This window comes from Lampetra planeri, chromosome 30, assembly GCF_965212315.1.
Source record: "Lampetra planeri chromosome 30, kcLamPlan1.2.h2, whole genome shotgun sequence".
Classification (NCBI taxonomy): domain Eukaryota; kingdom Metazoa; phylum Chordata; class Hyperoartia; order Petromyzontiformes; family Petromyzontidae; genus Lampetra; species Lampetra planeri.
The window spans coordinates 11,570,033-11,593,772 of NC_136136.1; the positions used below are offsets into that span (position 1 = coordinate 11,570,033).

At 48.5% G+C, this 23,740-nt stretch overlaps 1 protein-coding gene across 1 annotated transcript in view; it reads left to right on the plus strand.

Annotated features, from left to right (window-relative positions):
• The first annotated feature begins 973 nt into the window (after positions 1-973).
• The window catches only part of LOC144728981 (neutral amino acid transporter A-like), a 46,378-nt gene continuing 23,611 nt past the window's right edge, over positions 974-23,740 (plus strand). The window contains exons 1-3 of the mRNA XM_078608787.1: positions 974-1,575; positions 18,837-18,879; positions 20,375-20,458. Coding sequence (XP_078464913.1) covers positions 1,013-1,575; positions 18,837-18,879; positions 20,375-20,458 — 690 coding nt within the window. The 5' untranslated portion in view covers positions 974-1,012. The remainder of the gene's footprint in view (positions 1,576-18,836; positions 18,880-20,374; positions 20,459-23,740) is intronic.

Here is a 23,740-nt window from a genome sequence, read left to right on the forward strand (position 1 = left end):
CGGTGGCACCAGGCGGTAGGCGGGTGGGCGGAGTGGTGCACAATCGAGAGAGAGGATCGTGACTTAAAGCTTTCGTGACTGCAGGAATTCATATTCTTGGGTCTTTCGGAAAGTCACATAGATAGATTCATAGAAAATAACAAAAATAACAAAAAACAAGTAGAGGTCACAATGGTGACCTCTACTGTATGGTACATATAATGTTAATCGATGAGCAGAATAATAAAACGGGTTTAGTCTATTTGGTGTTTTATTAGTAGCTGATCTGCAAGCAGCGTCACATCGTCAAAGTTGTAGAATGGTAGCTTCAACAATTTCCAGGTGCAGTCGAATGGGAAAAAAAATTGTTTCTGTATACAAACTCTATTTTTATTGATTATCTTTGAAATGTGATGAATATATAGTTTCAATATGTTTCAAACCAATCAGTAAACCCAAGTATTTGAAGCACTCCGATTGTTCAATCATGTTGTTTCTGATTTTCGTAACAGGTGACGAGAATGAAACTGGATTTTTGTTTGAGGAAAAGAGAATGATTTTAGTTTTTTTGGGGATTTAGGAGCATATTCTTGGGTTTTTCGGTAAAGTCACGTAGATAGGTTCATAGAAAATAACAAAAATAACAAAAAACTAGGACGTTTCGATCGCAACACAAGCAATCGTCATCAAGAGAAAAAAAACCGTCGTAGTTTATTGTTATTTTTGTTATTTTCTTTGACTTTACCGAAAGACCCAAGAATATAGAGAGGGTCGTGTTTACAAAGGGCAGCAACCACCTTGACACGCGCCCTCCTGAACCCTGACCCCTCCATGGGGGAGGGGAGGGGGCATCTCACGCGCGCCACCGCGGCAGAGCTCGCGCGCATCAACGTCTCCGCGGTCGCCATGGCTACAGGTACCCTGGCAACGCGTTGTCGCCTCCCATTGGCTCACTGCCGAGGCGTGGCAGCATCGCTGCTGCTGCTCCCGGGCCGCCAGATCCCATCAGCAGCAGCTCGGAGCAGCAGCGCCAATGGAGAAGTCAGCGAGTAACGGTGTCTGCGAGGTCGAGGACACGGCCCAGGGAAGCGGCTCCGTCCCCGAGAGCGGCGGCAACGCGGCGGCGGCGACGGCGGAGCCCGCGGGGGGTCCCGAGGCGAACGGGCGGCTGCGCAAGGCGTCGCGCTGCGTGCGCGCCAATGCCCTGGTGCTGCTCACCGTGGGCGCCGTGCTCACGGGCGTGGCGCTCGGCATGGCCGTGCGGCGGGTCGGCCTCTCGCGGACCGGCGCGGCCTACTTCGCCTTCCCGGGCGAGATGCTGCTGCGCATGCTGAAGATGATCATCATACCGCTGGTGGTGTGCAGCTTGGTGTCGGGCGCGGCCAGCCTGGACACGCGCACCCTCGGCCGCCTCGGGGGTCGCGCCATCCTCTACTTCCTCGTCACCACGCTCATTGCCTCGGCCATTGGCGTGGCCCTCGCCCTGTTGATCAAGCCCGGGGCTGGCGGCTCGGACGCGAAACCCAACCTGGGCGACAGCGGCAGCCCAATGCCTCCTGCGCGGGAGGCCGTGGACTCGTTCCTGGACTTGACCAGGTGCGTGCCGTTCACACATTGCCCAGGGCACGCTGGTCAGTGGGTGTCTCAGTAAACACGAGAACACGCAGACCACATCGACTCATTCACTCCAGCATGGACACGCTCTTTTGACGATATTTTATTTCCTAACTAGATCATAAAAACGCGTCCTTTTTTAAATAGTGTATACGCCAACAATGTGACTACATACATAAGCAGACAGTTATACTCCTTCACAAATCTGACCCTCCACACAAAATACAAACATGTCATCAGCCACACGCCCTTCTGGGAGTTCATAATTTTAGCATGGTTCCACACAAGCAAACTCTGAACCGGTTTCGACATTCAGTGCATCGTCAACTAGGATAATCAGGCTTGCATGAACCAATGCTGGTGTATTGTCAGATGTGTATACCCTCTCTGTTAGTTACAAATATTTTACAAACTAAGGAGATGACAGTAGTAGCAGCAGCAACATCAGGGAGCTAACCGCGTGCCCGACTGGGCAGCTCTCTCCACGCAGCTCCCAGATGCGCGTCTCTTCTCTCCCTGGGTGGCACCGCCAGAGCGGTGAATGAGACCCCCCCCCCCCCCAGGTTTGCGCTAATAACAACCACACAGAAGAGGCGAACACGGTTACTGCCCGTGCCTCTCAATGAGAAACTAATTGCCTTTCGTTTAGACGTCAATAAACAACCAATTATTGTCAGCGACAACATTGGATGTTTGACCGCTTAATCCGTTATCAACAGCGCTTTTCTCCCTGATACACTACATATATTTTAATACGTTATTATTTATTCCAGATGTCAGTTTTTAGATGCGTATCTCTGCTCTATGGAGACTGCAGTTGTGCGCAATGGTTATCACGCTGAAGAACGTGATATTGTCAATACAATATCTTATCATCTAAAAAACAGTTCCGCCTGTCATTTTTTATCTGCATTTGTATTATTCAAACACGATTGGAAGCGGGACTTGAATTCTGGCATATAAACTCAGAATTTCTAGATTAATCTCGTGCTAGATATTAACGGTTCTATATTGAACGTCTCCGCGTTATTTGTTTAAACATCGCACCTGTCGCATGTCTCCCAAGCACACACAAATGCCTCGGTGAACATCGTTTACATTGTGAACAGGACACGTTGACATTCTAAATGCATCGCTTTGCCCATGCCGAGCAGCATCCACCAGCCTCGTGCGAATTATAACATCAGGGCAGCGGAGGTCCCGTTGCGTCTGACAACGTTGTTAGGATTCCGTGAAAATGGAGGATTGCTTTCTTGCAACAGCGGTGGGCATGATTTCTAGAAATAATGCTAGCTGCTTCGATGGTGGGTGCGTTGATTATTTCTGGAACAAATTCAGTTATTCGGATTTTAAAATGCCAAAAAGCACGATTGAATATACCATTACTCCGCTCACTGCATCTGCCCAAGGGAGCATTTTGCTGTTAACCAATAAACCTACGCTTGCCTCCCAACCTTGACTAACATCAACGATGTTGTGGTACATGTGTCACGTAACTCGAGGTGTGTGTCTCTTAACACAGGGTTTGTACTGTAGGGGAAACGTGGGTAGGCAAAGGCTTGGATTCGTAGATATATGAAGATAACAACTTCAAAACTCTTTAGAAGCAAAATTATGAAATTGATGTTACCACTTAAAAATTTAAGATTTCTAACATTTTAATTGGACAGTGCACCTCTTCTTCCATATGGAGTTTGCAAAAAGCAACAGGCTATATTTGAATAATTTAACACGTAGGCTTAAGGAACGAAACAGGAGGACTTCACAAATCTGGCTGTCGCCTTATGAAACTAGTTGTAATTACTGGCAAAACGTCGTACTCAGATTGTAAGCGTTGTGGTTTGGCTCTCCAACACACCGGTGTGCTGTACTAGTGACGAATTGGCATGTTATGTTTACGTGACAAACCTTACTAATTGGCTGTCGGGTAGTGGCGGGTTTAACGACACATTTATATATTTACGCGATCTAATCCAAAAAAACCTCTTATGTATAATTGTCTATATATTTTATTTTGTAAGCCATTTCACGACAGCATCCGGGGTAGCTGAGCGTATTTTGCTTGTCCCACCAGAGTATGCGCGCGTTGCGTTGGGCAGTCATCAGCGGTGCACATTCACCGTTTGGCGAGTCCTCGGTCTTCCATTTATGGACGAAATATCCACACCTTCCATGTGTTGTTCGGACACGGTTGACAGTGATCGACGCCCGTCAGGGTAGTGGAGATAAACCAGGCTGCCACTTCGCCTGCTCTTCAGTCAGATTCTTGTCTGGTACACTGCTGTTTTCCCACGTCATCGTGCCACTGGGTGGCAGGGCTCTGTTCAGATGACAAAAGGGTCGAGGTATTGGTGGGACCGCAACAGGGTAATGCTGGTTCTTTGACAAAAACATCTGTCTTGGACTCACCTCAAAGATGTCAATGGGAGGCCGTGCATACCCTGCGATACGAAGGAGAGACCTGGGGTGTGTCACCTCCATTGGGGTGTCCTCAACCTCCCAGGCTATTTGACATTGTTCAGCAGATGTTAGTTTTCGGCTGATGTCCACAATGTCAGCTACTCTCCTGCTGAATGATTTTGTTTGCACCCTCACGAGGGTGAAGTGGTTATTGAAATCACCTTCGTGGATTGCAGAACCAGACTCTTTATTTAGACTGCAGGAGGAATCCGATGAGCTATGAAGCTCGTTTTCACAGATGTGCAGTAGGGGCGGGTCAGCGGGTTACAACAAACAATGAAAAAATCATTAGAAGTGCAAAATAGAGAAAAGGTAAAGTCACGAAAAGAAATAAGTATATGAGCAAGCAGCAAAACGCCAGCAAAAACAGTCCCAGACCACACATCAAGACAACAGCAGTCATTCCTCAATCAAATTTTACCTTAACATTGAACTATCGATACAGGAGTAAGAATCAAGGTTAGAAATCGCATGTGCAAATGTGATTGCGTTCAGCACCAATCTTTTGCCTCAGGATATTTTTTAAGGAAGATTTACGATGTAAAGAGAGGAAACAAGGTTGTTGTTTCAAAACGTCGGTGGTGCTGCAACGGCAAAGGCTTTGTCACCGATTAAGGTTCTTGTTCTAGGGAGAGTTAAAAGGCAATTAGATGGATGTTTTAGGTTTCTTGGTGTTTGACAATGGGGTTAATGAATGAGCTAAGTATAATGCAGATTTGCCAGTTAAGGATTGTATGGATAAACAGGGCCCAATGTAGATGTATTCTTGCATCAGGTGATGTGAGGTTGGATTACAAGGAGAGGTCACAATGGTGACAATGGTGACCTCTACTGTATGGTACATCTTTTTGGTTCTTTCGGTAAAGTCACGTAGAAGGGAAGTAATAAAATAATAAAAATAAAACATAATAAAATAATATAATAATATAATATAATAATATAATTTGTATTATTTTATTACTTCCCTTCTACGTGACTTTACCGAAAGAACCAAGAAGATGAATCCCTGCAGTCACGGAAGCTTTAAATCGAAATGTATGGTACATATCATGTAAATCGAAGAGCAGAATAATAAAGCGGGTTTAGTCTATTTAGTGTTTTATTAGTAGCTGATCTGCAAGCAGCGTCACATCGTCAATGTTGTAGAATGGTAGCTTCAACAATTTCCAGGTGCAGTCGAATGGGAAAAAAATGTTTATTTCTGTATACAAACTCAATTTTTTATTGATTATCTTTGAAATGTCATTAATATATAGTTTGAATATGTTTCGAACCAATCAGTAAACCCAAGTATTTGAAGCAATCCGATTGTTCAATCATGTTGTTTCTGATTTTCGTAACAGGTGACGAGAATGAAACTGGATTTTTGTTTGAGGAAAAGAGCATGATTTTTGTTTTTTGGGGATTTAGGAGCATATTCTTGGGTCTTTCGGTAAAGTCACGTAGATAGGTTAAAAGAAAATAACAAAAAACTACGACGATTCAATTGCAACACAAGCAATCGTCATCATGCATTGGGTGGCCGCTAACCCATCCATCGCCACACTGTGATGGCAACGAAGCAGCCCAATGCCAGTGACAGCAATAAGGATCCCAATCGGTTGTTGGCATTGAGGCGGGATGACCCCAAGCTCAGCGAGAAGGTCGTCAGTGAGGCGAAGGGCAGGAATGCAAAAGAAGCAATCTCTGCTGGCTTAGCCAACGTCTCGTCCGCGCCTGGGGGGTGTGGCTGTGTCTGTCGGCGTGGCTGGTGGCTCCAGCCGTGCTAGGTACTATTGGGGCTCCAGCCACTGCTGCTGAAGTGAAAAAGGAAGAAAAAAAAGAGGTGTCTGATGAATCCGAAGATGACGTGGGTTTTGAGCTGTTTGACTCGAAGTCACACACGCAAACGTCTGCCACCCCCAATAACATCAAAATGAAAGTGTGTTGCAAAAATAGTTCACATCATGCTGAAGTGACGATGAAAACGCAGCAGCATTGCGGAGGAAAAATGTTCCAAGGCAGACTGACGGCATCCTTGTCGAGCAAGGGCTAAATAAGCGTACGTGAGACAGAACCTCCCCTCGCTGCATTACACTCACATTTACAGTGAGTATAATAGTGTGTAGCATAAGAAAGGAAAACATGACATTTTATTTTTGCCTTTCGAGAGTCCGGAGTCGGGACACCAATGAGGCCAGGCCGAGTGGGTCTCCAGAAATTGAGTTGCAGGCTTGGAAGGAGCTGTCACGTCGACACTGCGGGGAGCGGCCAGCGGTAACGAGGGCGGAGCGCTGGCGCGGAACCCAGCCTTGGTTCCGATGGGTCGCTTTCTATAAAATGTACAACAATGAAAAAACTAACGAGGTGGTGGTGAGGGGGGTGGGAAGAAAACAATCGCTGCCACCGTAAGCGAATGTCTACTCTCTTCATGTGCTTCTTGCTGTACGACCGTAAGAAGAAAAAAAACATTCTCTCTGTGTAAGAGTTGGGATAAAAAATATGCTCTCCGAATAAGATATAGTTTAATATATAGTTTACGTTGTTTTCGCATTTATGGATTTTTTAATCTATAAACAAAAATTTTATTAGGTGGGGGAGGGGGGATTTAACAATTTCGTTTGTCCTCACGTGCTGGCGTGCTGCTCTGGGTGATTTGCTCTTCACCCCCCCCCCCCCGTCACAGAAACCGGTCTCTCCGGCTCGCCATGCTGCCCACGCTCATCTGCTTTTGCTTGGGGTCTCGTTGGTTGGGGTCCCGTTGGTTCGGGTCCCGTTGGTTCGGGCCCCATTGCGTTGCTCACACCTGGTTCTGTACTGTGGGGATTTCACCCTTTTTTTACATTTATTACTTCAGTTGGTCGGTCAGTCAGTCAAGATGTCTGGAACGAGGCGATGAAATGCAATTGATAGCACAAGTTCAAAAAGAGACCGTCATCCAATTGTTTTGGGTGTAAGTGCCGTACAGTAAGTTTTATTTCAGGACTAATTTGGAATATTATTATATTATAAAAAAAACATCGATATTCCATAAAACTGGTGCTTAAAAATGGTTTGTTGCATTCTTAAGTGTGATTTTATTACATCTTGGGGCCTATTTTTTGCCCATGAGAACGCTTCTCCAATGGCATAGGGTGGCCCAAAAGTCAGGACACATGGGGTTATTATATTTATTTGAACAAATTACAAAGGGTTATTTAAAATATTTTAATAAATGTCCAGAGCTAACTTCCAAACGCATGCATTTTCTTTAATTTAATTGAGGTTGTTTTTTAGATTACAGCTGCCTTATTTAGCATACATATGTAGGGGTTATTATGGGAGAAAAGGCGGACGAGAAACACAGGGGTATCTGCACCCACACACACGGGTGGCTACACCAACGTCCGCATCCGTTAACCACTGGGGGGCCATGGGGGCCCTGTGATCCCCCATAACCCCGCCCCTCCGAGGGGATCTCTATAAAAGGCGGGGAGCCAGAGAGCTCGGGGCCAGTTGATACGAAGCTGACCAGTGAAGTCTGAAGACCTGCAGATTAGGCCCTGGGACTCCCCTGTCTCGCTGCCCTTGTCAGGGCCGAGCTGGGTAAGCCAGCGGCGCGGCCCAAGAGCTCCCGGACCTCTGCCCTTGTAAGGGCAAGGCCGGCTTAGCTGGTGCCGGGATCTGTGCTTACCAGGGCCAGATCAGACAGCCTCCCGTAGCCTATTAGAGGAGGACTGGGGAACAGGACAGGGGACTTAGTACTAGGGTGGTTTCCCAGCTAGTACGGGTGAAGGGGCCGTTACCCCTTCAACTATTGTGTCTGTCCCTGAGTTAATAAAAGCAGTGTGCCTCAACTCCGTCGTCCGTCTCCCTGCAACTCACTACTTCTGGTGTCAGGAGTGGTCCAAAGCATGGATACGAGACGGACGACTCGTGCACAAGACCCCGGAGGGGACGACGACGAGGGAGAGGCGGTGCAAGACATCGCCGCCGACGTACCTGCACAACCGCTGCCGGCTCCAACACCGCCGGGACAGTCAGAGAGGGTCGGGACGTCGGCTGATGAGTTGGCGTTAGCCCACTCCCGACTGGCGGAGCTCCTATATGCAGCGGCCGCCATGCTGGAGCAGATAACTCGCCTGGGGCCGGGGGGAGCGGCGCGGCAGGAAGATGGACAGCGCCCGCCAGAAACTCCCGCCTTTGCGATGGGCCCGAGGTTTGAAATTCCCGCCACGGGTACAGTAGGAGCCGAGGGAGGGGCCCCAGCTCGTCACGCGGGCGGCGGGGCCCAATCAGCGAGCGCCACGTCATCGGCGGGGGCGGGTCGCAGTGGCTGCCTATCAGTGGTCGCCAGGTCATCACCAGCGGACGACAGCACCGACCAAGCTGGAACCAGCGAGTCACCGACGGCGCGACCTCCATTAGGGTCCGCCATTGCTCCACATACTGTCCATGGACACGGTACGAGTGCTGGGAGATTATTAGACACGGAGCCGACATTTCAGCAACGCCTGCCGGCCCTGCAGGTGTTCATATCGAGCGGCGGCGATTGGGGTGGGTTCCAGCGCCGTTTCCTCGCCCACCAAGAAATGGCTGGGTGGACAGACAACGAGGCGCTGTGTGCTCTTCCGGCGATGCTGGATGGCGACGCCCTTGGCACCCTCACCGCTGCACCCAAGTCGGCACGCTCCACGCTTCAGTCGGCGCTGCAGGTGCTGGCCCACGGTTTATGGGCCGCCTTCCGATTGTCGCCAGCTTTTCTACGAGCGGCAGAAGGGCAACAAGGAGTCACCACTTGCGTACCGCACGGCCCTGCTGTCATTGGCGAAGGCGGCCTTCCCGCGCATGGACGAGGAGGGGATCGATGCGATGGTGGCCGAGAAAATTTTGCTGCTGGCCGACGACTTGAACTTCGTCATCCTGGCACAGGATGATGCGGATATGTCGTCATTACGGGCTGCAAGGCATATTCATGCCAATCTGATTTCATCTTCTTAGGTTTTTTCGGTAAAGTCACGTAGAAAGTAAAATAAAATAAAAACAAAAATCACGACGTTTCGGAGGCAACACAAGTCTCTGTCATCAGGTGGGACCGTCACAGCCAGATTAGCTGTATCAAGTGAGGCAATGATTCAAGATGTAATCCCTTAAAAGCGAGTTGAGGGGGGAGGGAGAGGGAGGGGGGAGCTCATCAGACTATGGTAGCCAATGAAAGGAACGTATCGGGAGGGAGGGGGGGCGAGGCCAAAAGGGTGGGCGATGGACGTGGAAGTGCTTGTGCGCAAGCGGCCAATTACTGCACACGCCAACACAATGGAGCGATTGTGCGCAAGCGGCCAGCCACTGCACCCGCCAACACAATGGGCAGAGAGGAGGAGGGGAGGTCTAATACACATGATAGACAAAAGAACGAAAATGATGATGGGTACAAACTTAGGGGGAGCTCATCAGACTATGGTAGCCAATGAATGGAACGTATCGGGAGGGAGGGGGGGGGCGGGGGGGGGGGGCGAGGCCAAAAGGGTGGGCGACGGACGTGGAAGCACTTGTGCGCAAGCGGCCAATTACTGCACACGCCAACACAATGGAGAGAGAGGGGGAGGGGGGGTCTGATACACATAATAGACAAAAGAACGAAAATGCCCATGTTTATACCAATGCTGGCTGAACAATGAAGAGAGTACTGTTAAAATAACTGGGGATGTTAACACTCGGTAAAGTACAGTAATATAGTGCCTGTCAGATAAGATGGTCCAAAAAATTTGTGATTAAGTCTTTTTTGCGTGGTTGATAACATCTTTCCAATGATTACTAAGTTTGTACCCATCATCACGGTTGAAATTATGTCTGTGTTTGTATATTTGTATGGCTTCGTGTACAAACCTTTGATGGTAGCCGGGAGGTTTGCAGAGAACCTTGGTCTCGGAAAAGACAATTTCATGAGAGCCCACCGAGTTGTAGCAATGATCGGCCACGGCAGAAGAATCAGTTCTGCCGTGTTTCAGATCTGACTTGTGCTCGCGGACACGATCAGAAACATGACGTTTCGTTTCTCCAATGTAGCAATCACCACAAATGCAACTCAATTTGTAGACTCCAGGATACTGTAAGTCAGGAACGACATCCTTCACAGATGGAATCAGATCACGGATTTTATGCACTGTACTGAATCGGACTTGGATCTTATGTTTGTTTAGAATTTTGGAGATCTTTTTGGTCACGCCAGCTATGTATGGTAACGTGATGGTTTTGGTCGGAGTTTCATGTGGCTGTTTCTGTGTGGTGGGAGAGACAGCTTGGCGGATAGTACGGTCAGAGTATCCGTTCATCCTGAGGGCCCGATGTACATGTCTTAATTCACCGGTCAGGTGGTGTTTGTCAGAAATGCCATGTGCTCTGTGGTATAGCGTTTTGATGAGAGAGTTCTTTTGAGATGGGTGGTGGTGGGAATCCGGTTTCAAGTAGGAGTCTGTGTGGGTGGCTTTTCTGTAGACAGAATGTCCCAAGGAACCGTCAGGACTCCTCTCAAACAGAATATCCAAGAATGGTAGTTTACCGTCTTTCTCCACTTCCATGGTGAATCTGATGGATGGGTGTCTAGAATTGATGTGGTCCAAGAAGTGGTTCAATGCTGGGAGGCCATGTGGCCAGATGACGAAAGTGTCATCCACATATCTCTTCCACAGGGAAGGACGCAGGGTGGATGTCTGGATGGCGTCTGATTCAAACTTTTCCATGAATATGTTGGCTATAACTGGTGACAAAGGGGAGCCCATAGGGGTACCCTCATTCTGTTTGTAGAAGGTGCCATTCCAGGTAAAATAGGTGTTGGTGAGGCAATGCCTAACCAGCGCAGGTGCATCAGAATTCAATCCATGTTGGACTAAGTCCTCAATTATTGTTAGGGTGTCCGGTACTGGGACTTTGGTAAACAAAGATACTACATCAAAGCTGACGAGGATGTCATCAGGAGATAGTACCATGTCCTTAACCATAGAGACTAATTGGGTTGAGTTGAGTACTGCTGAAGAGGTCTTGCCTGTGAAAGGGAGCAGAGTATCTGATAGAAAACGGGCTAGTTTGTACGTACAAACAGAATGAGGGTACCCCTATGGGCTCCCCTTTGTCACCAGTTATAGCCAACATATTCATGGAAAAGTTTGAATCAGACGCCATCCAGACATCCACCCTGCGTCCTTCCCTGTGGAAGAGATATGTGGATGACACTTTCGTCATCTGGCCACATGGCCTCCCAGCATTGAACCACTTCTTGGACCACATCAATTCTAGACACCCATCCATCAGATTCACCATGGAAGTGGAGAAAGACGGTAAACTACCATTCTTGGATATTCTGTTTGAGAGGAGTCCTGACGGTTCCTTGGGATATTCTGTCTACAGAAAAGCCACCCACACAGACTCCTACTTGAAACCGGATTCCCACCACCACCCATCTCAAAAGAACTCTCTCATCAAAACGCTATACCACAGAGCACATGGCATTTCTGACAAACACCACCTGACCGGTGAATTAAGACATGTACATCGGGCCCTCAGGATGAACGGATACTCTGACCGTACTATCCGCCAAGCTGTCTCTCCCACCACACAGAAACAGCCACATGAAACTCCGACCAAAACCATCACGTTACCATACATAGCTGGCGTGACCAAAAAGATCTCCAAAATTCTAAACAAACATAAGATCCAAGTCCGATTCAGTACAGTGCATAAAATCCGTGATCTGATTCCATCTGTGAAGGATGTCGTTCCTGACTTACAGTATCCTGGAGTCTACAAATTGAGTTGCATTTGTGGTGATTGCTACATTGGAGAAACGAAACGTCATGTTTCTGATCGTGTCCGCGAGCACAAGTCAGATCTGAAACACGGCAGAACTGATTCTTCTGCCGTGGCCGATCATTGCTACAACTCGGTGGGCTCTCATGAAATTGTCTTTTCCGAGACCAAGGTTCTCTGCAAACCTCCCGGCTACCATCAAAGGTTTGTACACGAAGCCATACAAATATACAAACACAGACATAATTTCAACCGTGATGATGGGTACAAACTTAATAATCATTGGAAAGATGTTATCAACCACGCAAAAAAGACTTAATCACAAATTTTTTGGACCATCTTATCTGACAGGCACTATTTTACTGTACTTTACCGAGTGTTAACATCCCCAGTTATTTTAACAGTACTCTCTTCATTGTTCAGCCAGCATTGGTATAAACATGGGCATTTTCGTTCTTTTGTCTATTATGTGTATCAGACCCCCCTCCCCCTCTCTCTCCATTGTGTTGGCGTGTGCAGTAATTGGCCGCTTGCGCACAAGCGCTTCCACGTCCGTCGCCCACCCTTTTGGCCTCGCCCCCCCCCCGCCCCCCCCCTCCCTCCCGATACGTTCCATTCATTGGTTACCATAGTCTGATGAGCTCCCCCTAAGTTTGTACCCATCATCATTTTCGTTCTTTTGTCTATCATGTGTATTAGACCTCTCCTCCTCCTCTCTGCCCATTGTGTTGGCGGGTGCAGTGGCTGGCCGCTTGCGCACAATCGCTCCATTGTGTTGGCGTGTGCAGTAATTGGCCGCTTGCGCACAAGCGCTTCCACGTCCATCGCCCACCCTTTTGGCCTCGCCCCCCCTCCCTCCCGATACGTTCCTTTCATTGGCTACCATAGTCTGATGAGCTCCCCCCTCCCTCTCCCTCCCCCCTCAACTCGCTTTTAAGGGATTACATCTTGAATCATTGCCTCACTTGATACAGCTAATCTGGCTGTGACGGTCCCACCTGATGACGGAGACTTGTGTTGCCTCCGAAACGTCGTGATTTTTGTTTTTATTTTATTTTACTTTCTACGTGACTTTACCGAAAAAACCTAAGAAGATGATTCCTTGCAGTCACGAAAGCTTCAAACCTAGAATCAATCTGATTTCCCAGCGGAGGAAGGCTAACAAGGCAGCTGCGGGACACACCGTGGCGGCGACCACCTCCGAATCTGAGAGGAGCTTCGCTGCGGGCCGTTCTGCGGGATGGCGGTCTGGCGGGCGACCGGCTCGGGACGTACCGAGCCACCGAGAGCAGCCCAAGTCTTCTGGAGCGCTCGTCGTGTGCTACAACTGTGGCCTCCGGGGCCACATGGCTTCGGGATGCCCGGCTCCTCGACAACGCGGAACAAGAACTGCGGCTGAGGACGGCCCTCTTCAAAAGCCTCCACAACATCCTCCGGCAAGTCGTGGCACCCCACATGTTCGGCCTGCACGCACACCCACCTCCCTCTCACATGGTCCCACACACGATTCTCGGGGTTTGGATGCTGGTGCGTCGGGTCGCGGCTTGATGGGGAGGGCGCTCCAACCGGACCAATGGTCCGAGTTGGCTCACCGGGTTGTGGCTGCGTCGGCGGGGTCGTCCGTTGTCACGGGGCACATTGATGGGGTGGAGGTGCGGGTACTGATCGATACGGGAGCTTCGGCGACTATCATTTCCGATTTGATTTATAATATCCTGCCCGTTCAGAGTCGCCCGTTGCTCCCCGTCGACATACCGTGTTACGCTGCAAACGGGGGCTCGTTAGGTATCATCGGCCAAATTCGAGCGCAAATTTCTATCGGGGACATTAAACTATCTGGCCCGGTGTTGGTCTCCTCCTCGCTGGCAATTCCGTGCCTGTTGGGGACAGACTTTTTGGGCAAATTGCCTATCAAAATTTTGATTGACCAGGGATGCATCGAGCTTCCATCGGGCCGACGTATAACGTTCCTGCCTTCCACCCCTGCCTTGCGTACTGCCTGTGCAACGGTACAGGCGCTCGTTGCTCGAACGGTGCGCGTACCCCCGGGGGCACAGATGCTTGTGCCCCTGCGGTTGTGTCGACCGTTCGCTAAAGGGGTCTCAGACCGGGGCATTATGCTGGGGCCGTCTAGGGCCGGGGTGAATGGGCCAGATTTGGTGACGGCCCAGACTATTGTTAAAGGGGATGAGGACCCGTTTATCGCGGTCCTCAATGTCGGGACACGGACGGCGGTGGTTTCGCAGGGAACCGTGTTCGCACATGCGATTCCGGTACCTGCGGAAACGCCGATCATTGGCCAGGTGGCCACCGATTCTCAGTCGCGACTGCCCTCAGACATTGACGAGGGTTGGCTGGAGGCGCTGTGTGCTGAGTCACCTGACCTGTCCGACTCACAACGTGCTAAATTGCGCACCCTTTTGCGAGATTTTTCCGACGTCTTTAGTAAGCACAAATACGATATCGGATGTACCAATTTGCTGCGCCACCATATTGACACCGGTGACAACGCTCCTATCCGCCAAAATCCTTTTCGGTTAAGTCCCGCCGAAAAGGATCATGTCAAATCGGCTGTAGATGACATGTTGGCTTCTGACATTATTTCTCCCTCGACCAGCCCTTGGGGTGCACCCATAGTATTGGTTAAAAAGCACGATGGGTCCCTAAGGTTCTGCGTCGATTTCCGGCGGTTAAATAAGATCTCGGTGGCCGATGCTTACCCGCTTCCTCGAATGGACGAATCTCTGGATGCCCTAGCAGGATCACGATTTTTCTCCACCTTGGATTTGCTCTCAGGGTTTTGGCAACTTCCCTTGGACGACGAATCGAAGCCCAAAACGGTTTTCCGAACGCCGCACAGCCTCTTCCAATTCAATCGGTTACCTATGGGGCTCCACTCCGCTCCCGCAAGGTTCCAGCGCCTGATGGAATTGGTTCTCGCTGGCTTGCAATGGGAGGTGTGTTTGATTTACCTAGACCACGTTATCGTATTCAGTAAGACGTTCGAGGAACATCTTGATAGGCTTCGGGCCGTCTTTCTCAAAATGCGCGCAGCTAATTTGAAATTCAAACCACAAAAGTGCCATTTGCTACGTGAATCTGTAAGATATTTGGGTCACATCGTCGGCCGGTCAGGTATCTCAACCGATCCCGCCAAAACGCGTTGTGTCAGCTCCTGGCCGACTCCCACCTCGGTGGGGGAGGTTAGAAGCTTCATCGGTTTCGCTTCATATTACCGCCGGTTTGTCGCGGAGTTCGCTTCCATCGCTAAGCCATTACATGCCTTAACGGCCAAGGGGGTGAAATTTCATTGGGGGCCGGAGGAGGAGGTCGCCTTTAACTCTCTTCGTAACGCCATGGTGGGGGCCCCGCCGTTGAGTTACCCCGATTTTTCTCTACCTTTCGTGCTCGACACGGACGCGAGCAACACGTGGATTGGGGGCATGCTTTCCCAAGTTGTGGGTGGCGTGGAGCGCGTTGTGGCTTATGGTAGTAGAGTCTTGTCTCCGGCCGAGCAGCGATACTGCGTCACCCGCCGTGAACTGTTGGCTATTGTTTTCTTTATTCAACAGTACCGGCCATATCTGTATGGCCGGCATTTCACCGTCCGTACAGATCATGCGGCATTGCAGTATGCCCTGCGTATTCACCAGCCATCGGGGCAGTTGTCCCAATGGCTGGAGATCATTCAGGATTTTGTTTTCGAAACAACTTATCACAAGGGGATTCGCCACACCAATGCCGATGCCCTGTCACGCCTGCCGGTCGCTTCTGATTGCACTTGTTTCTTGGGCTCGGGGCATTGCAAATCGGCGAGCGACGGCCAGGATTGGGTCCTTGCGGCCGCCGTTGAGGCCCCTTCAGACGTTGACCCTATTGCTGTGGGAGGGAAGGATTCCCTACTGGGCTTGTCAGGTGCGGAGTGGGGGCGCCTCCAAATGGAGGATACTTCCCTCCTGGCGCTACGGCGTCGCGCGGAAGGATCCGGTCAGGGGAAGTCGGGCGTTGACTCATGGGGGTTGTGCCAGGGCCTCCTCATGCATTGGGACAGAACGATCCGCCGCCACAGGCTGGTGGTGCCTTCCGCGTTGAGGGGTAGGGCTGTATGGGCCGCTCATGAGCGGCTCCTGCACCTGGGCACCCTCAAAACCCTTGCCATGCTCCAGCTAAATTTATTTTGGCCGGGCATGGCAAGGGATGTGGACGATCTGTTGCAGTCTTGTACCCAGTGTGCACAACGGAAACCGCCAGCGAAGGGAGCCAGCCCACCGCTCCAGTCTATTTCGGTCACCCGGGTTAATGAGCTTGTCGCCCTTGATATTTTGGGTCGTTTCCTTCCACGCCGAGGGGTAATAAGTACCTGCTAGTTGGCGTGGAATATTTCACGCGATGGCCTATGGCGTGGCCCCTCGCCAACCAGTCTGCAGCAGCCGTTGCGGAGGCTTTTGTTCAGGGCTATGTCCTCGACAAGGGCGCTCCGGAACGGTTGTTGACCGATCAGGGAAAGAATTTCACTAGTGCCCTTTTACACGAGGTGTGTGAGCTTCTGGGTACGAAAAAAATTTGTACTTCGCCTTACCACCCACAAACGGATGGGATGGTAGAACGCCTGCATAGGACTCTTACGTCCATGCTATCCCACCAGGTATCTGAGTCCCAAACCGATTGGGACCTTCAGATCCCGGAAGTCCTGGCAGCATACAGGATGGCTCCTCACGCGGCGACCGGATTCTCGCCGTTTTTTTAAATGTATGGCCGCGAAGTTGACCCGTCTGTCGCGACTCAGCTGACAATTGCCGCACCACACGCTAAATCCAAGCTGGCGGACCATGTTAAGTTTAACATCCTACGGTTGACTGAGGCACGCGAGGCGGCCATGCAAAACTCTGACTCTCGCCAGAAGCAGAATGAAAGGTTGCGATCGCGCCGGTCACACACGCACGAATGGCACCCGGGCGACAGAGCATGGCTGCACTGCCCCCAGGTGCCATTGGCCACCTCGTCTAAGTTGTTGCGACCATGGAGGGGCCCCGTGGAAATTGTGCAGGTTATGCGGCCTCAATGTGTTCGCATTAAATGGGGGAAGCGTCGGTGGTTCGTGCACCCTTCACGGTTGAAGCCGTTCTTTGCTCCACATGCTTCCTCTCATGACTATGGCCGAACATGTGGGGGGTCCACTGACTCCTGGAGGGCGGGGTCGCCGCCAGCCTCTGATCCGCTGCTAACTGTTCCGTCTTCAGGGGCCCAAGGACTGACGCCCTCTCGGCCGCCAGCCTCCCCCGAGGGGGTTGGCGCTGGCTCATCCAGGAAGCCGGAGGACCGTGCACCTGAAAATTCAACACCCGCCGCCGACCCTACCGGGTCGGGCCCTCGTGACGGGCCCGCTGCACGGACACGCGCCAAGACGCGCCGGTTGTTATGAGTTGCTTTCTGCGCGTGTTCCGCTGCTGGAGGACTCGCTCACTTCTTTTTATTTTTTTTGTGGGTGGGGAAGGGGAACCACGTTCTGTACATATGTTGCGTTTGGGGGCGGTGGGTATTTATAGCGGACCGTCGGTTGTTGTTACACTTGTTATTGTTACGAGGCACACACGTGTTGACTGTGTTAAGTCTTTATTCTTGGGTTTTGAGGGATTGTTGCAGCCGGGACGGCTGCGAGCTGTACAGGGGGGGGTGATGTAGGGGTTATTATGGGAGAAAAGGCGGACGAGAAACACAGGGGTGTCTGCACCCACACACACACGGGTGGCTACACCAACGTCCGCATCCGTTAACCACTGGGGGGCCATGGGGGCCCTGTGATCCCCCATAACCCCGCCCCTCCGAGGGGATCTCTATAAAAGGCGGGGAGCCAGGGGCCAGTTGACACGAAGCTGACCAGTGAAGTCTGAAGACCTGCAGATTAGGCCCTGGGACTCCCCTGTCTCGCTGCCCTTGTCAGGGCCGAGCTGGGTAAGCCAGCGGCGCGGCCCAAGAGCTTCCGGACCTCTGCCCTTGTAAAGGCAAGGCCGGCTTAGCTGGTGCCGGGATCTGTGCTTACCAGGGCCAGATCAGACAGCCTCCCGTAGCCTATTAGAGGAGGACTGGGGAACAGGACAGGGGACTTAGTACTAGGGTGGTTTCCCAGCTAGTACGGGTGAAGGGGCCGTTACCCCTTCAACTATTGTGTCTGTCCCTGAGTTAATAAAAGCAGTGTGCCTCAACTCCGTCGTCCGTCTCCCTGCAACTCACTACACATAAAAACGAATTTAACTCGTTCGTCGTCAGTCAACTTTCTTTCCATTTTGAAATGTCATCTGAAAGGGAAGAAGAAAAATAGATGAGAATAGGTTTTCCCATTTTTTTCTGGCAACAAAACAGGTGTTAAGATGTTAAAACACCAAACTGAAACCTTTTACAAGGAATCATGTCTGCATTAACCACAACACTTGTGGTCAGAATGCAAACAAAAAACATACTCTTCTGGTCTAACACCGTTTTAAGACTAGGCTCAAAAGAAACCTGTCTCTGGTGTGGACCAATCAGTTTCAAAGACAATGCATATATTATCAAAGTATGTTTTTGGTTTGCATTTTGACCACAAGTATTGTGGTTAATGCAGACATGATTCCTTGTAAAAGGTGTTTTTTTGTTGCCAGAAAAAAGGGGAAAAACCTATTCTCAATTCACAAATTGTAGTACTTAAAAAATATATCAACCATACTGCATGAATTGAGACAGAATCATAAAAGTGGAGGAATTCTATTCGGATCATTATAGCGATAAAATAATATTTCACCAAGTAAATGTATGTTCCGTGCGATGAGGCTAGCTTTTCTGGCATCTCAGGTTCATGGGAAATTACGATGATGTGGTGAGGCCGTCATCCAACAGTGGATAGAGCATGGCTGATTATGATGTATTACGAGACAGGTGAACGATAATAAATTGTAAATGCTAATTTTAACAAGGGGGTGGTGAGTGTACAGGAACTTGATAGTGGGTAGTCTATGTCACTAACCTCTTAACATTGTCTTCCCCAGAAACCTCTTCCCTGCCAATCTTGTGGCTGCTGCTTTTCAATCGGTGAGTTACTTGTATTGTTTATATTGCAGTTGCTTGCTATACACGTTTGTCTTTTAATACACAATGCAGAAAGATAACAATAAATTAAATGGCATATAATGCCCGTGCTTGTATTCTAACCTAGTCCATTAGTTGACCAGCTCCGAACCACAATCATTTGGCAAAGGTCCCTGCTCATGGCCCCTGCCATGGTTGGGTGTATTATTGTGTAATATTTAGGCTCACAGTGCATCATGGGTAAACCTCTCGCTGCCATATTCACCAGGTAGAGTTGCATTTAAATATCATTGTGATTATTGTGTTTGTTAGTTTTCTTGTGATATTCTGCCTAAAAACTTCCACGATAACTTCCTGCAATTACAGTTGTATTTTACATGAATCCTCGTCTGTTTAGATATTAGTACAATACTCTAGCCACCTTATATCTGTTTAATGTTTCTGTAAATTAAGTTTGTCATTGTATTAGACCCAGTCTAAATGTAATCTCCATAATAGAGGTTTTTTGGGTTAGATCGCATAAATATAAATGTGTCGTTGAAACTGCCACCACCTGACACAGGCAATTAGTAAGGTTTGTCACGTAAATAAAACATGCCATTTCGTTACTATCTTCTTGGTTCTTTCGGTAAAGTCACGTAGAAGGGAAATAATTAAATAATAAAAATTAAACATAATAAAATACAATTCTCACGACGTTTCGGCCACAACGCAAGCAGCCGTCCTCAGGTGAAGAACAGGTCTGTCGGAAAGACAGCGTCTCATTCAGACGCTGTCTTTCCGACAGACCTGTTCTTCAAGACAGCGTCTCATTCAGATGCTGTCTTTCCGATAGACCTGTTCTTCACCTGAGGACGGCTGCTTGCATTGTGGCTGAAACGTCGTGAGAATTGTATTGTATTATGTTTTATTATTTTATTATTTCCCTTCTACGTGACTTTACCGAAATAACCAAGAAGATGAATCCCTGCAGTCACGAAAACTTTAAATCGAAATTTCGTTACTACTTCAACACACTGGTGTGTTGGAGAGTGGGTTTACTTTCCATGTTTTGTTTACGTGACAAACCTTACTAACATGGATCGTAAACCCACTCTCCAACACACCGGTGTTTTTACGTAGTAACAAATTCGCATGTTTTATTTTCATGACAAACCTTACTAATTGGCTATGTCGGGTGGTGGTGGCAGGTTTAACGACACATTTATATTTACGCGATCTAACCCAAAAAAAACCCCTCTATTATGGATAATGTTGGTCACGAAAGCCTACGTGTTTAACTGCGGAGATTATATTTACACTACAGGGAATGTATAATTTAACATTCATTCCTGTTTGTGCTTCAGTGCTGTAACGTTATTTATTTTGGTTCATCATATTTGTGACCCAAGCCTTGAGTTCTCACCTGGCTACACAAAGCAAACGGGACATTTGAAACAAAGACAACTAATCTATGAATATTCATTGTAAACAGTGTTGTGTCTGATCTTCTCTGCAGTATGCTACCGTCTACAATTATATTTCCGTGACAACAAATGTCACAGTCGACAACACAACCTTGCAGAATGTCACGATTGAAAAGGTATGTGCGTATTTATGTCGTTTTACATTTCTACTGACATTTTGACCCGCGGACACTTTAAAGGCATTGATTGTACATTAAACACCACTGCATTTCTGTTCAAGTCCCCTAATATATCTCCATCTTCACCTACAGTGAGGGAAAAAGTATTTGATCCCCTGCTGATTTTGTACGTTTGCCCACTGACGAGGAAATGATCAGTCTACAATTTTAATGGTAGGTTTATTTGAACAGTGAGAGACAGAATAACAGAAACAAAATCCAGAAAAACGCATGTCCAAAATGTTATAAGTTGATTTGCATTTTAATGAGGGAAATAAGTATTTGACCCCCTCTCAATCAGAAAGATTTCTGGCTCCCAGGTGTCTTTTATACAGGTAACGAGCTGAGATTAGGAGCACACTCTTAAAGGGAGTGCTTCTAATCTCATCTTGTTACCTGTATAAAAGACACTTGTTCACAGAAGAAATCAATCAATCATATTCCAAACTTTCCACCATGGCCAAGACCAAAGAGCTCTCCAAGGATGTCAGGGACAAGATTGTAGACCTACACAAGGCTGGAATGGGCTACAAGACCATCGCCAAGCAGCTTGGTGAGAAGGTGACAACAGCTGGTGTGATTATTCGCAAATGGAAGAAACACAAAAGAACTGTCAATCTCCCTCGGCCTGGGGCTCCATGCAAGATCTCACCTCGTGGAGTTGCAATGATCATGAGAACGGTGAGGAATCAGCCCAGAACTACACGGGAGGATCTTGTCAATGATCTCAAGGCAGCTGGGACTATAGTCACCAAGAAAACAGTTGGTAACACACTACGCCGTGAAGGACTGAAATCCTGCAGCGCCCGCAAGGTCCCCCTGCTCAAGAAAGCCCGTCTGAAGTTTGCCAATGAACATCTGAATGATTCAGAGGACAACTGGGTGAAAGTGTTGTGGTCAGATGAGACCATAATGGAGCTCTTTGGCATCAACTCAACTCGCCGTGTTTGGAGGAGGAGGAATGCTGCCTAGAACCCCAAGAACATCATCCCCACCGTCAAACATGGAGGTGGAAACATTATGCTTTGGGGGTGTTTTTCTGCTAAGGGGACAGGACAACTTCACCGCATGAAATGGATGATGGACGGGGCCATGTACCATCAAATCTTGGGTGAGAACCTCCTTCCCTCAGCCAGGGCATTGAAAATGGGTCGTGGATGGGTATTCCAGCATGACGACCCAAAACACACGACCAAGGCAACAAAGGAGTGGCTCAAGAAGAAGCACATTAAGGTCCTGGAGTGGCCTAGCCAGTCTCCAGACCTTAATCCCATAGAAAATCTGTGGAGGGAGCTGAAGGTTCGAGTTGCCAATCGTCAGCCTCGAAACCATAATGACTTGAAGATCTGCAAAGAGGAGTGGGACAAAATCCCTCCTGAGATGTGTGCAAACCTGGTAGCCAACTACAAGAAACGTCTGACCTCTGTGATTGCCAACAAGGGTTTTGCCACCAAGTACTAAGTCATGTTTTGCAGAGGGGTCAAATACTTATTTCCCTCATTAAAACGCAAATCAATTCATAAAAATTTTGACATGCGTTTTTCTGGATTTTGTTGTTATTCTGTCTCTCACTGTTCAAATAAACCTACCATTAAAATTATAGACTGATCATTTCTTTGTCAGTGGGCAAACGTACAAAATCAGCAGGGGATCAAATACTTTTTTCCCTCACTGTACATATGCAAATTAATTAGACCTTCATGTCAATATTCTTTGGGTCTTTTGGTAAATCCACATAGATATAAAAAATTATACAAATATCACGACATTTCGATCGCAACACAAGCAATCGTCATCAGGTGAAAAAAATAGCGAGAGAGCTGCTGAGGCAGGATGTTATAAAGGTTTGAGATGGGTGTAGCCCAAGGGTTATAAGCGAAGTGGGCGGGGCTAGTGAAGAAATTTGCATGTAAACGTAAGATCGGAGAGCTGAGTTACCTCCACGACAACGAGGCTGCGGAGGTGGCCATTGTATTGTGAGAGCATGTCAATGTAAGATCGTAGAGCCACCGCCACATCAAGGAAAACGAGCAACAGTGGCTGTGTTAGACATTTAACCTGTTAATGTAAAGACATTTAACCTGTTAATGTAACACCAGAGATTCGAAAATAACTACTAAACATCACAGCCAGTTATGACTTAACCTGGTTAATAACGTCCTTCCAATGACTGCTCAGTTTGTACCCATCTTCTCGGTTGAAATTGTGTCTGTGTTTATATATCTGGATGGCTTCATGAACTAATCTTTGCTGATAGCCAATGGGTTTGCAGACTACCTTCATCTTGGAAAAATCAATTTCGTGTGTGCCCACAGCATTAAAACAATTATCAGTCATGAAAGCTTTAAGTCAACCTTCATGTAAAGTTAATTTGCATACATTTGCAGGGTCGTTTGTTTGGACTATACAAACCACGTCAACAACAACAACCTCCTACCGTTTGTCCTGGCACATCGTCGTACTGACCACTCACTCCCATGGTTCGCGGTAATGCCCCCGACCACAGCACTCGGTCTCGAGCATTGTGAACGTGTTGGCGGTACACCAGTGGTGCGCGGTATCCCAAAAAATAGAAATCGCATTTTTCGCAATTACTTATTTTCCTGCAATTCGCCAACCCCGGTGAGACAATCTTGTGGGGTGGTGTGTTAAAATCAGTTCTCGTGATGTCGACGCAGTCAGACGAAGAACGTTATGAGCGGCTGAGCACGAAGCTTTGCAGTCTGTAGCCATATAGCAGCACCCATCCTGATGACGATTGACTTCGTGTTTTGACTCGTGTCATAGACTTGTTCGGACGATTCCAAACTCTAAAGTATTCAGAAGAAGTACGACACGATCCCAACGCTCATCTTGCTGTACTATCCATCGGCGGTTTAAGACGACAGAGATTATGATGCTCCAGTCCCACCTCAGGCTCGTAAGGCAAGGAGAGAAAGCAATGAAAGAAAGCCGCTGCTGCTGCTGCTTCAGGCGCTCACCCTCTTGGTCGGCCCAAAAGAAAATTGCATGCCCCAGAACCAAATCATCAGTCAATATTGACCTTTTTAGCAAGTCTCAGTAGACTGAATAGACCTTCGAATTGCGTCAAACTTGGCGACAGGGCCAGTTAAAGACTGATAAACAGATTTGCCGATTCTAATTTTTATTTCAAATTATTTTATGGGGACCGCTGTGTTATGCTGCACCGGTGTCTTGCCAATACATACACAAGCTCCCCACTTCTTCTGCCCCTGCACA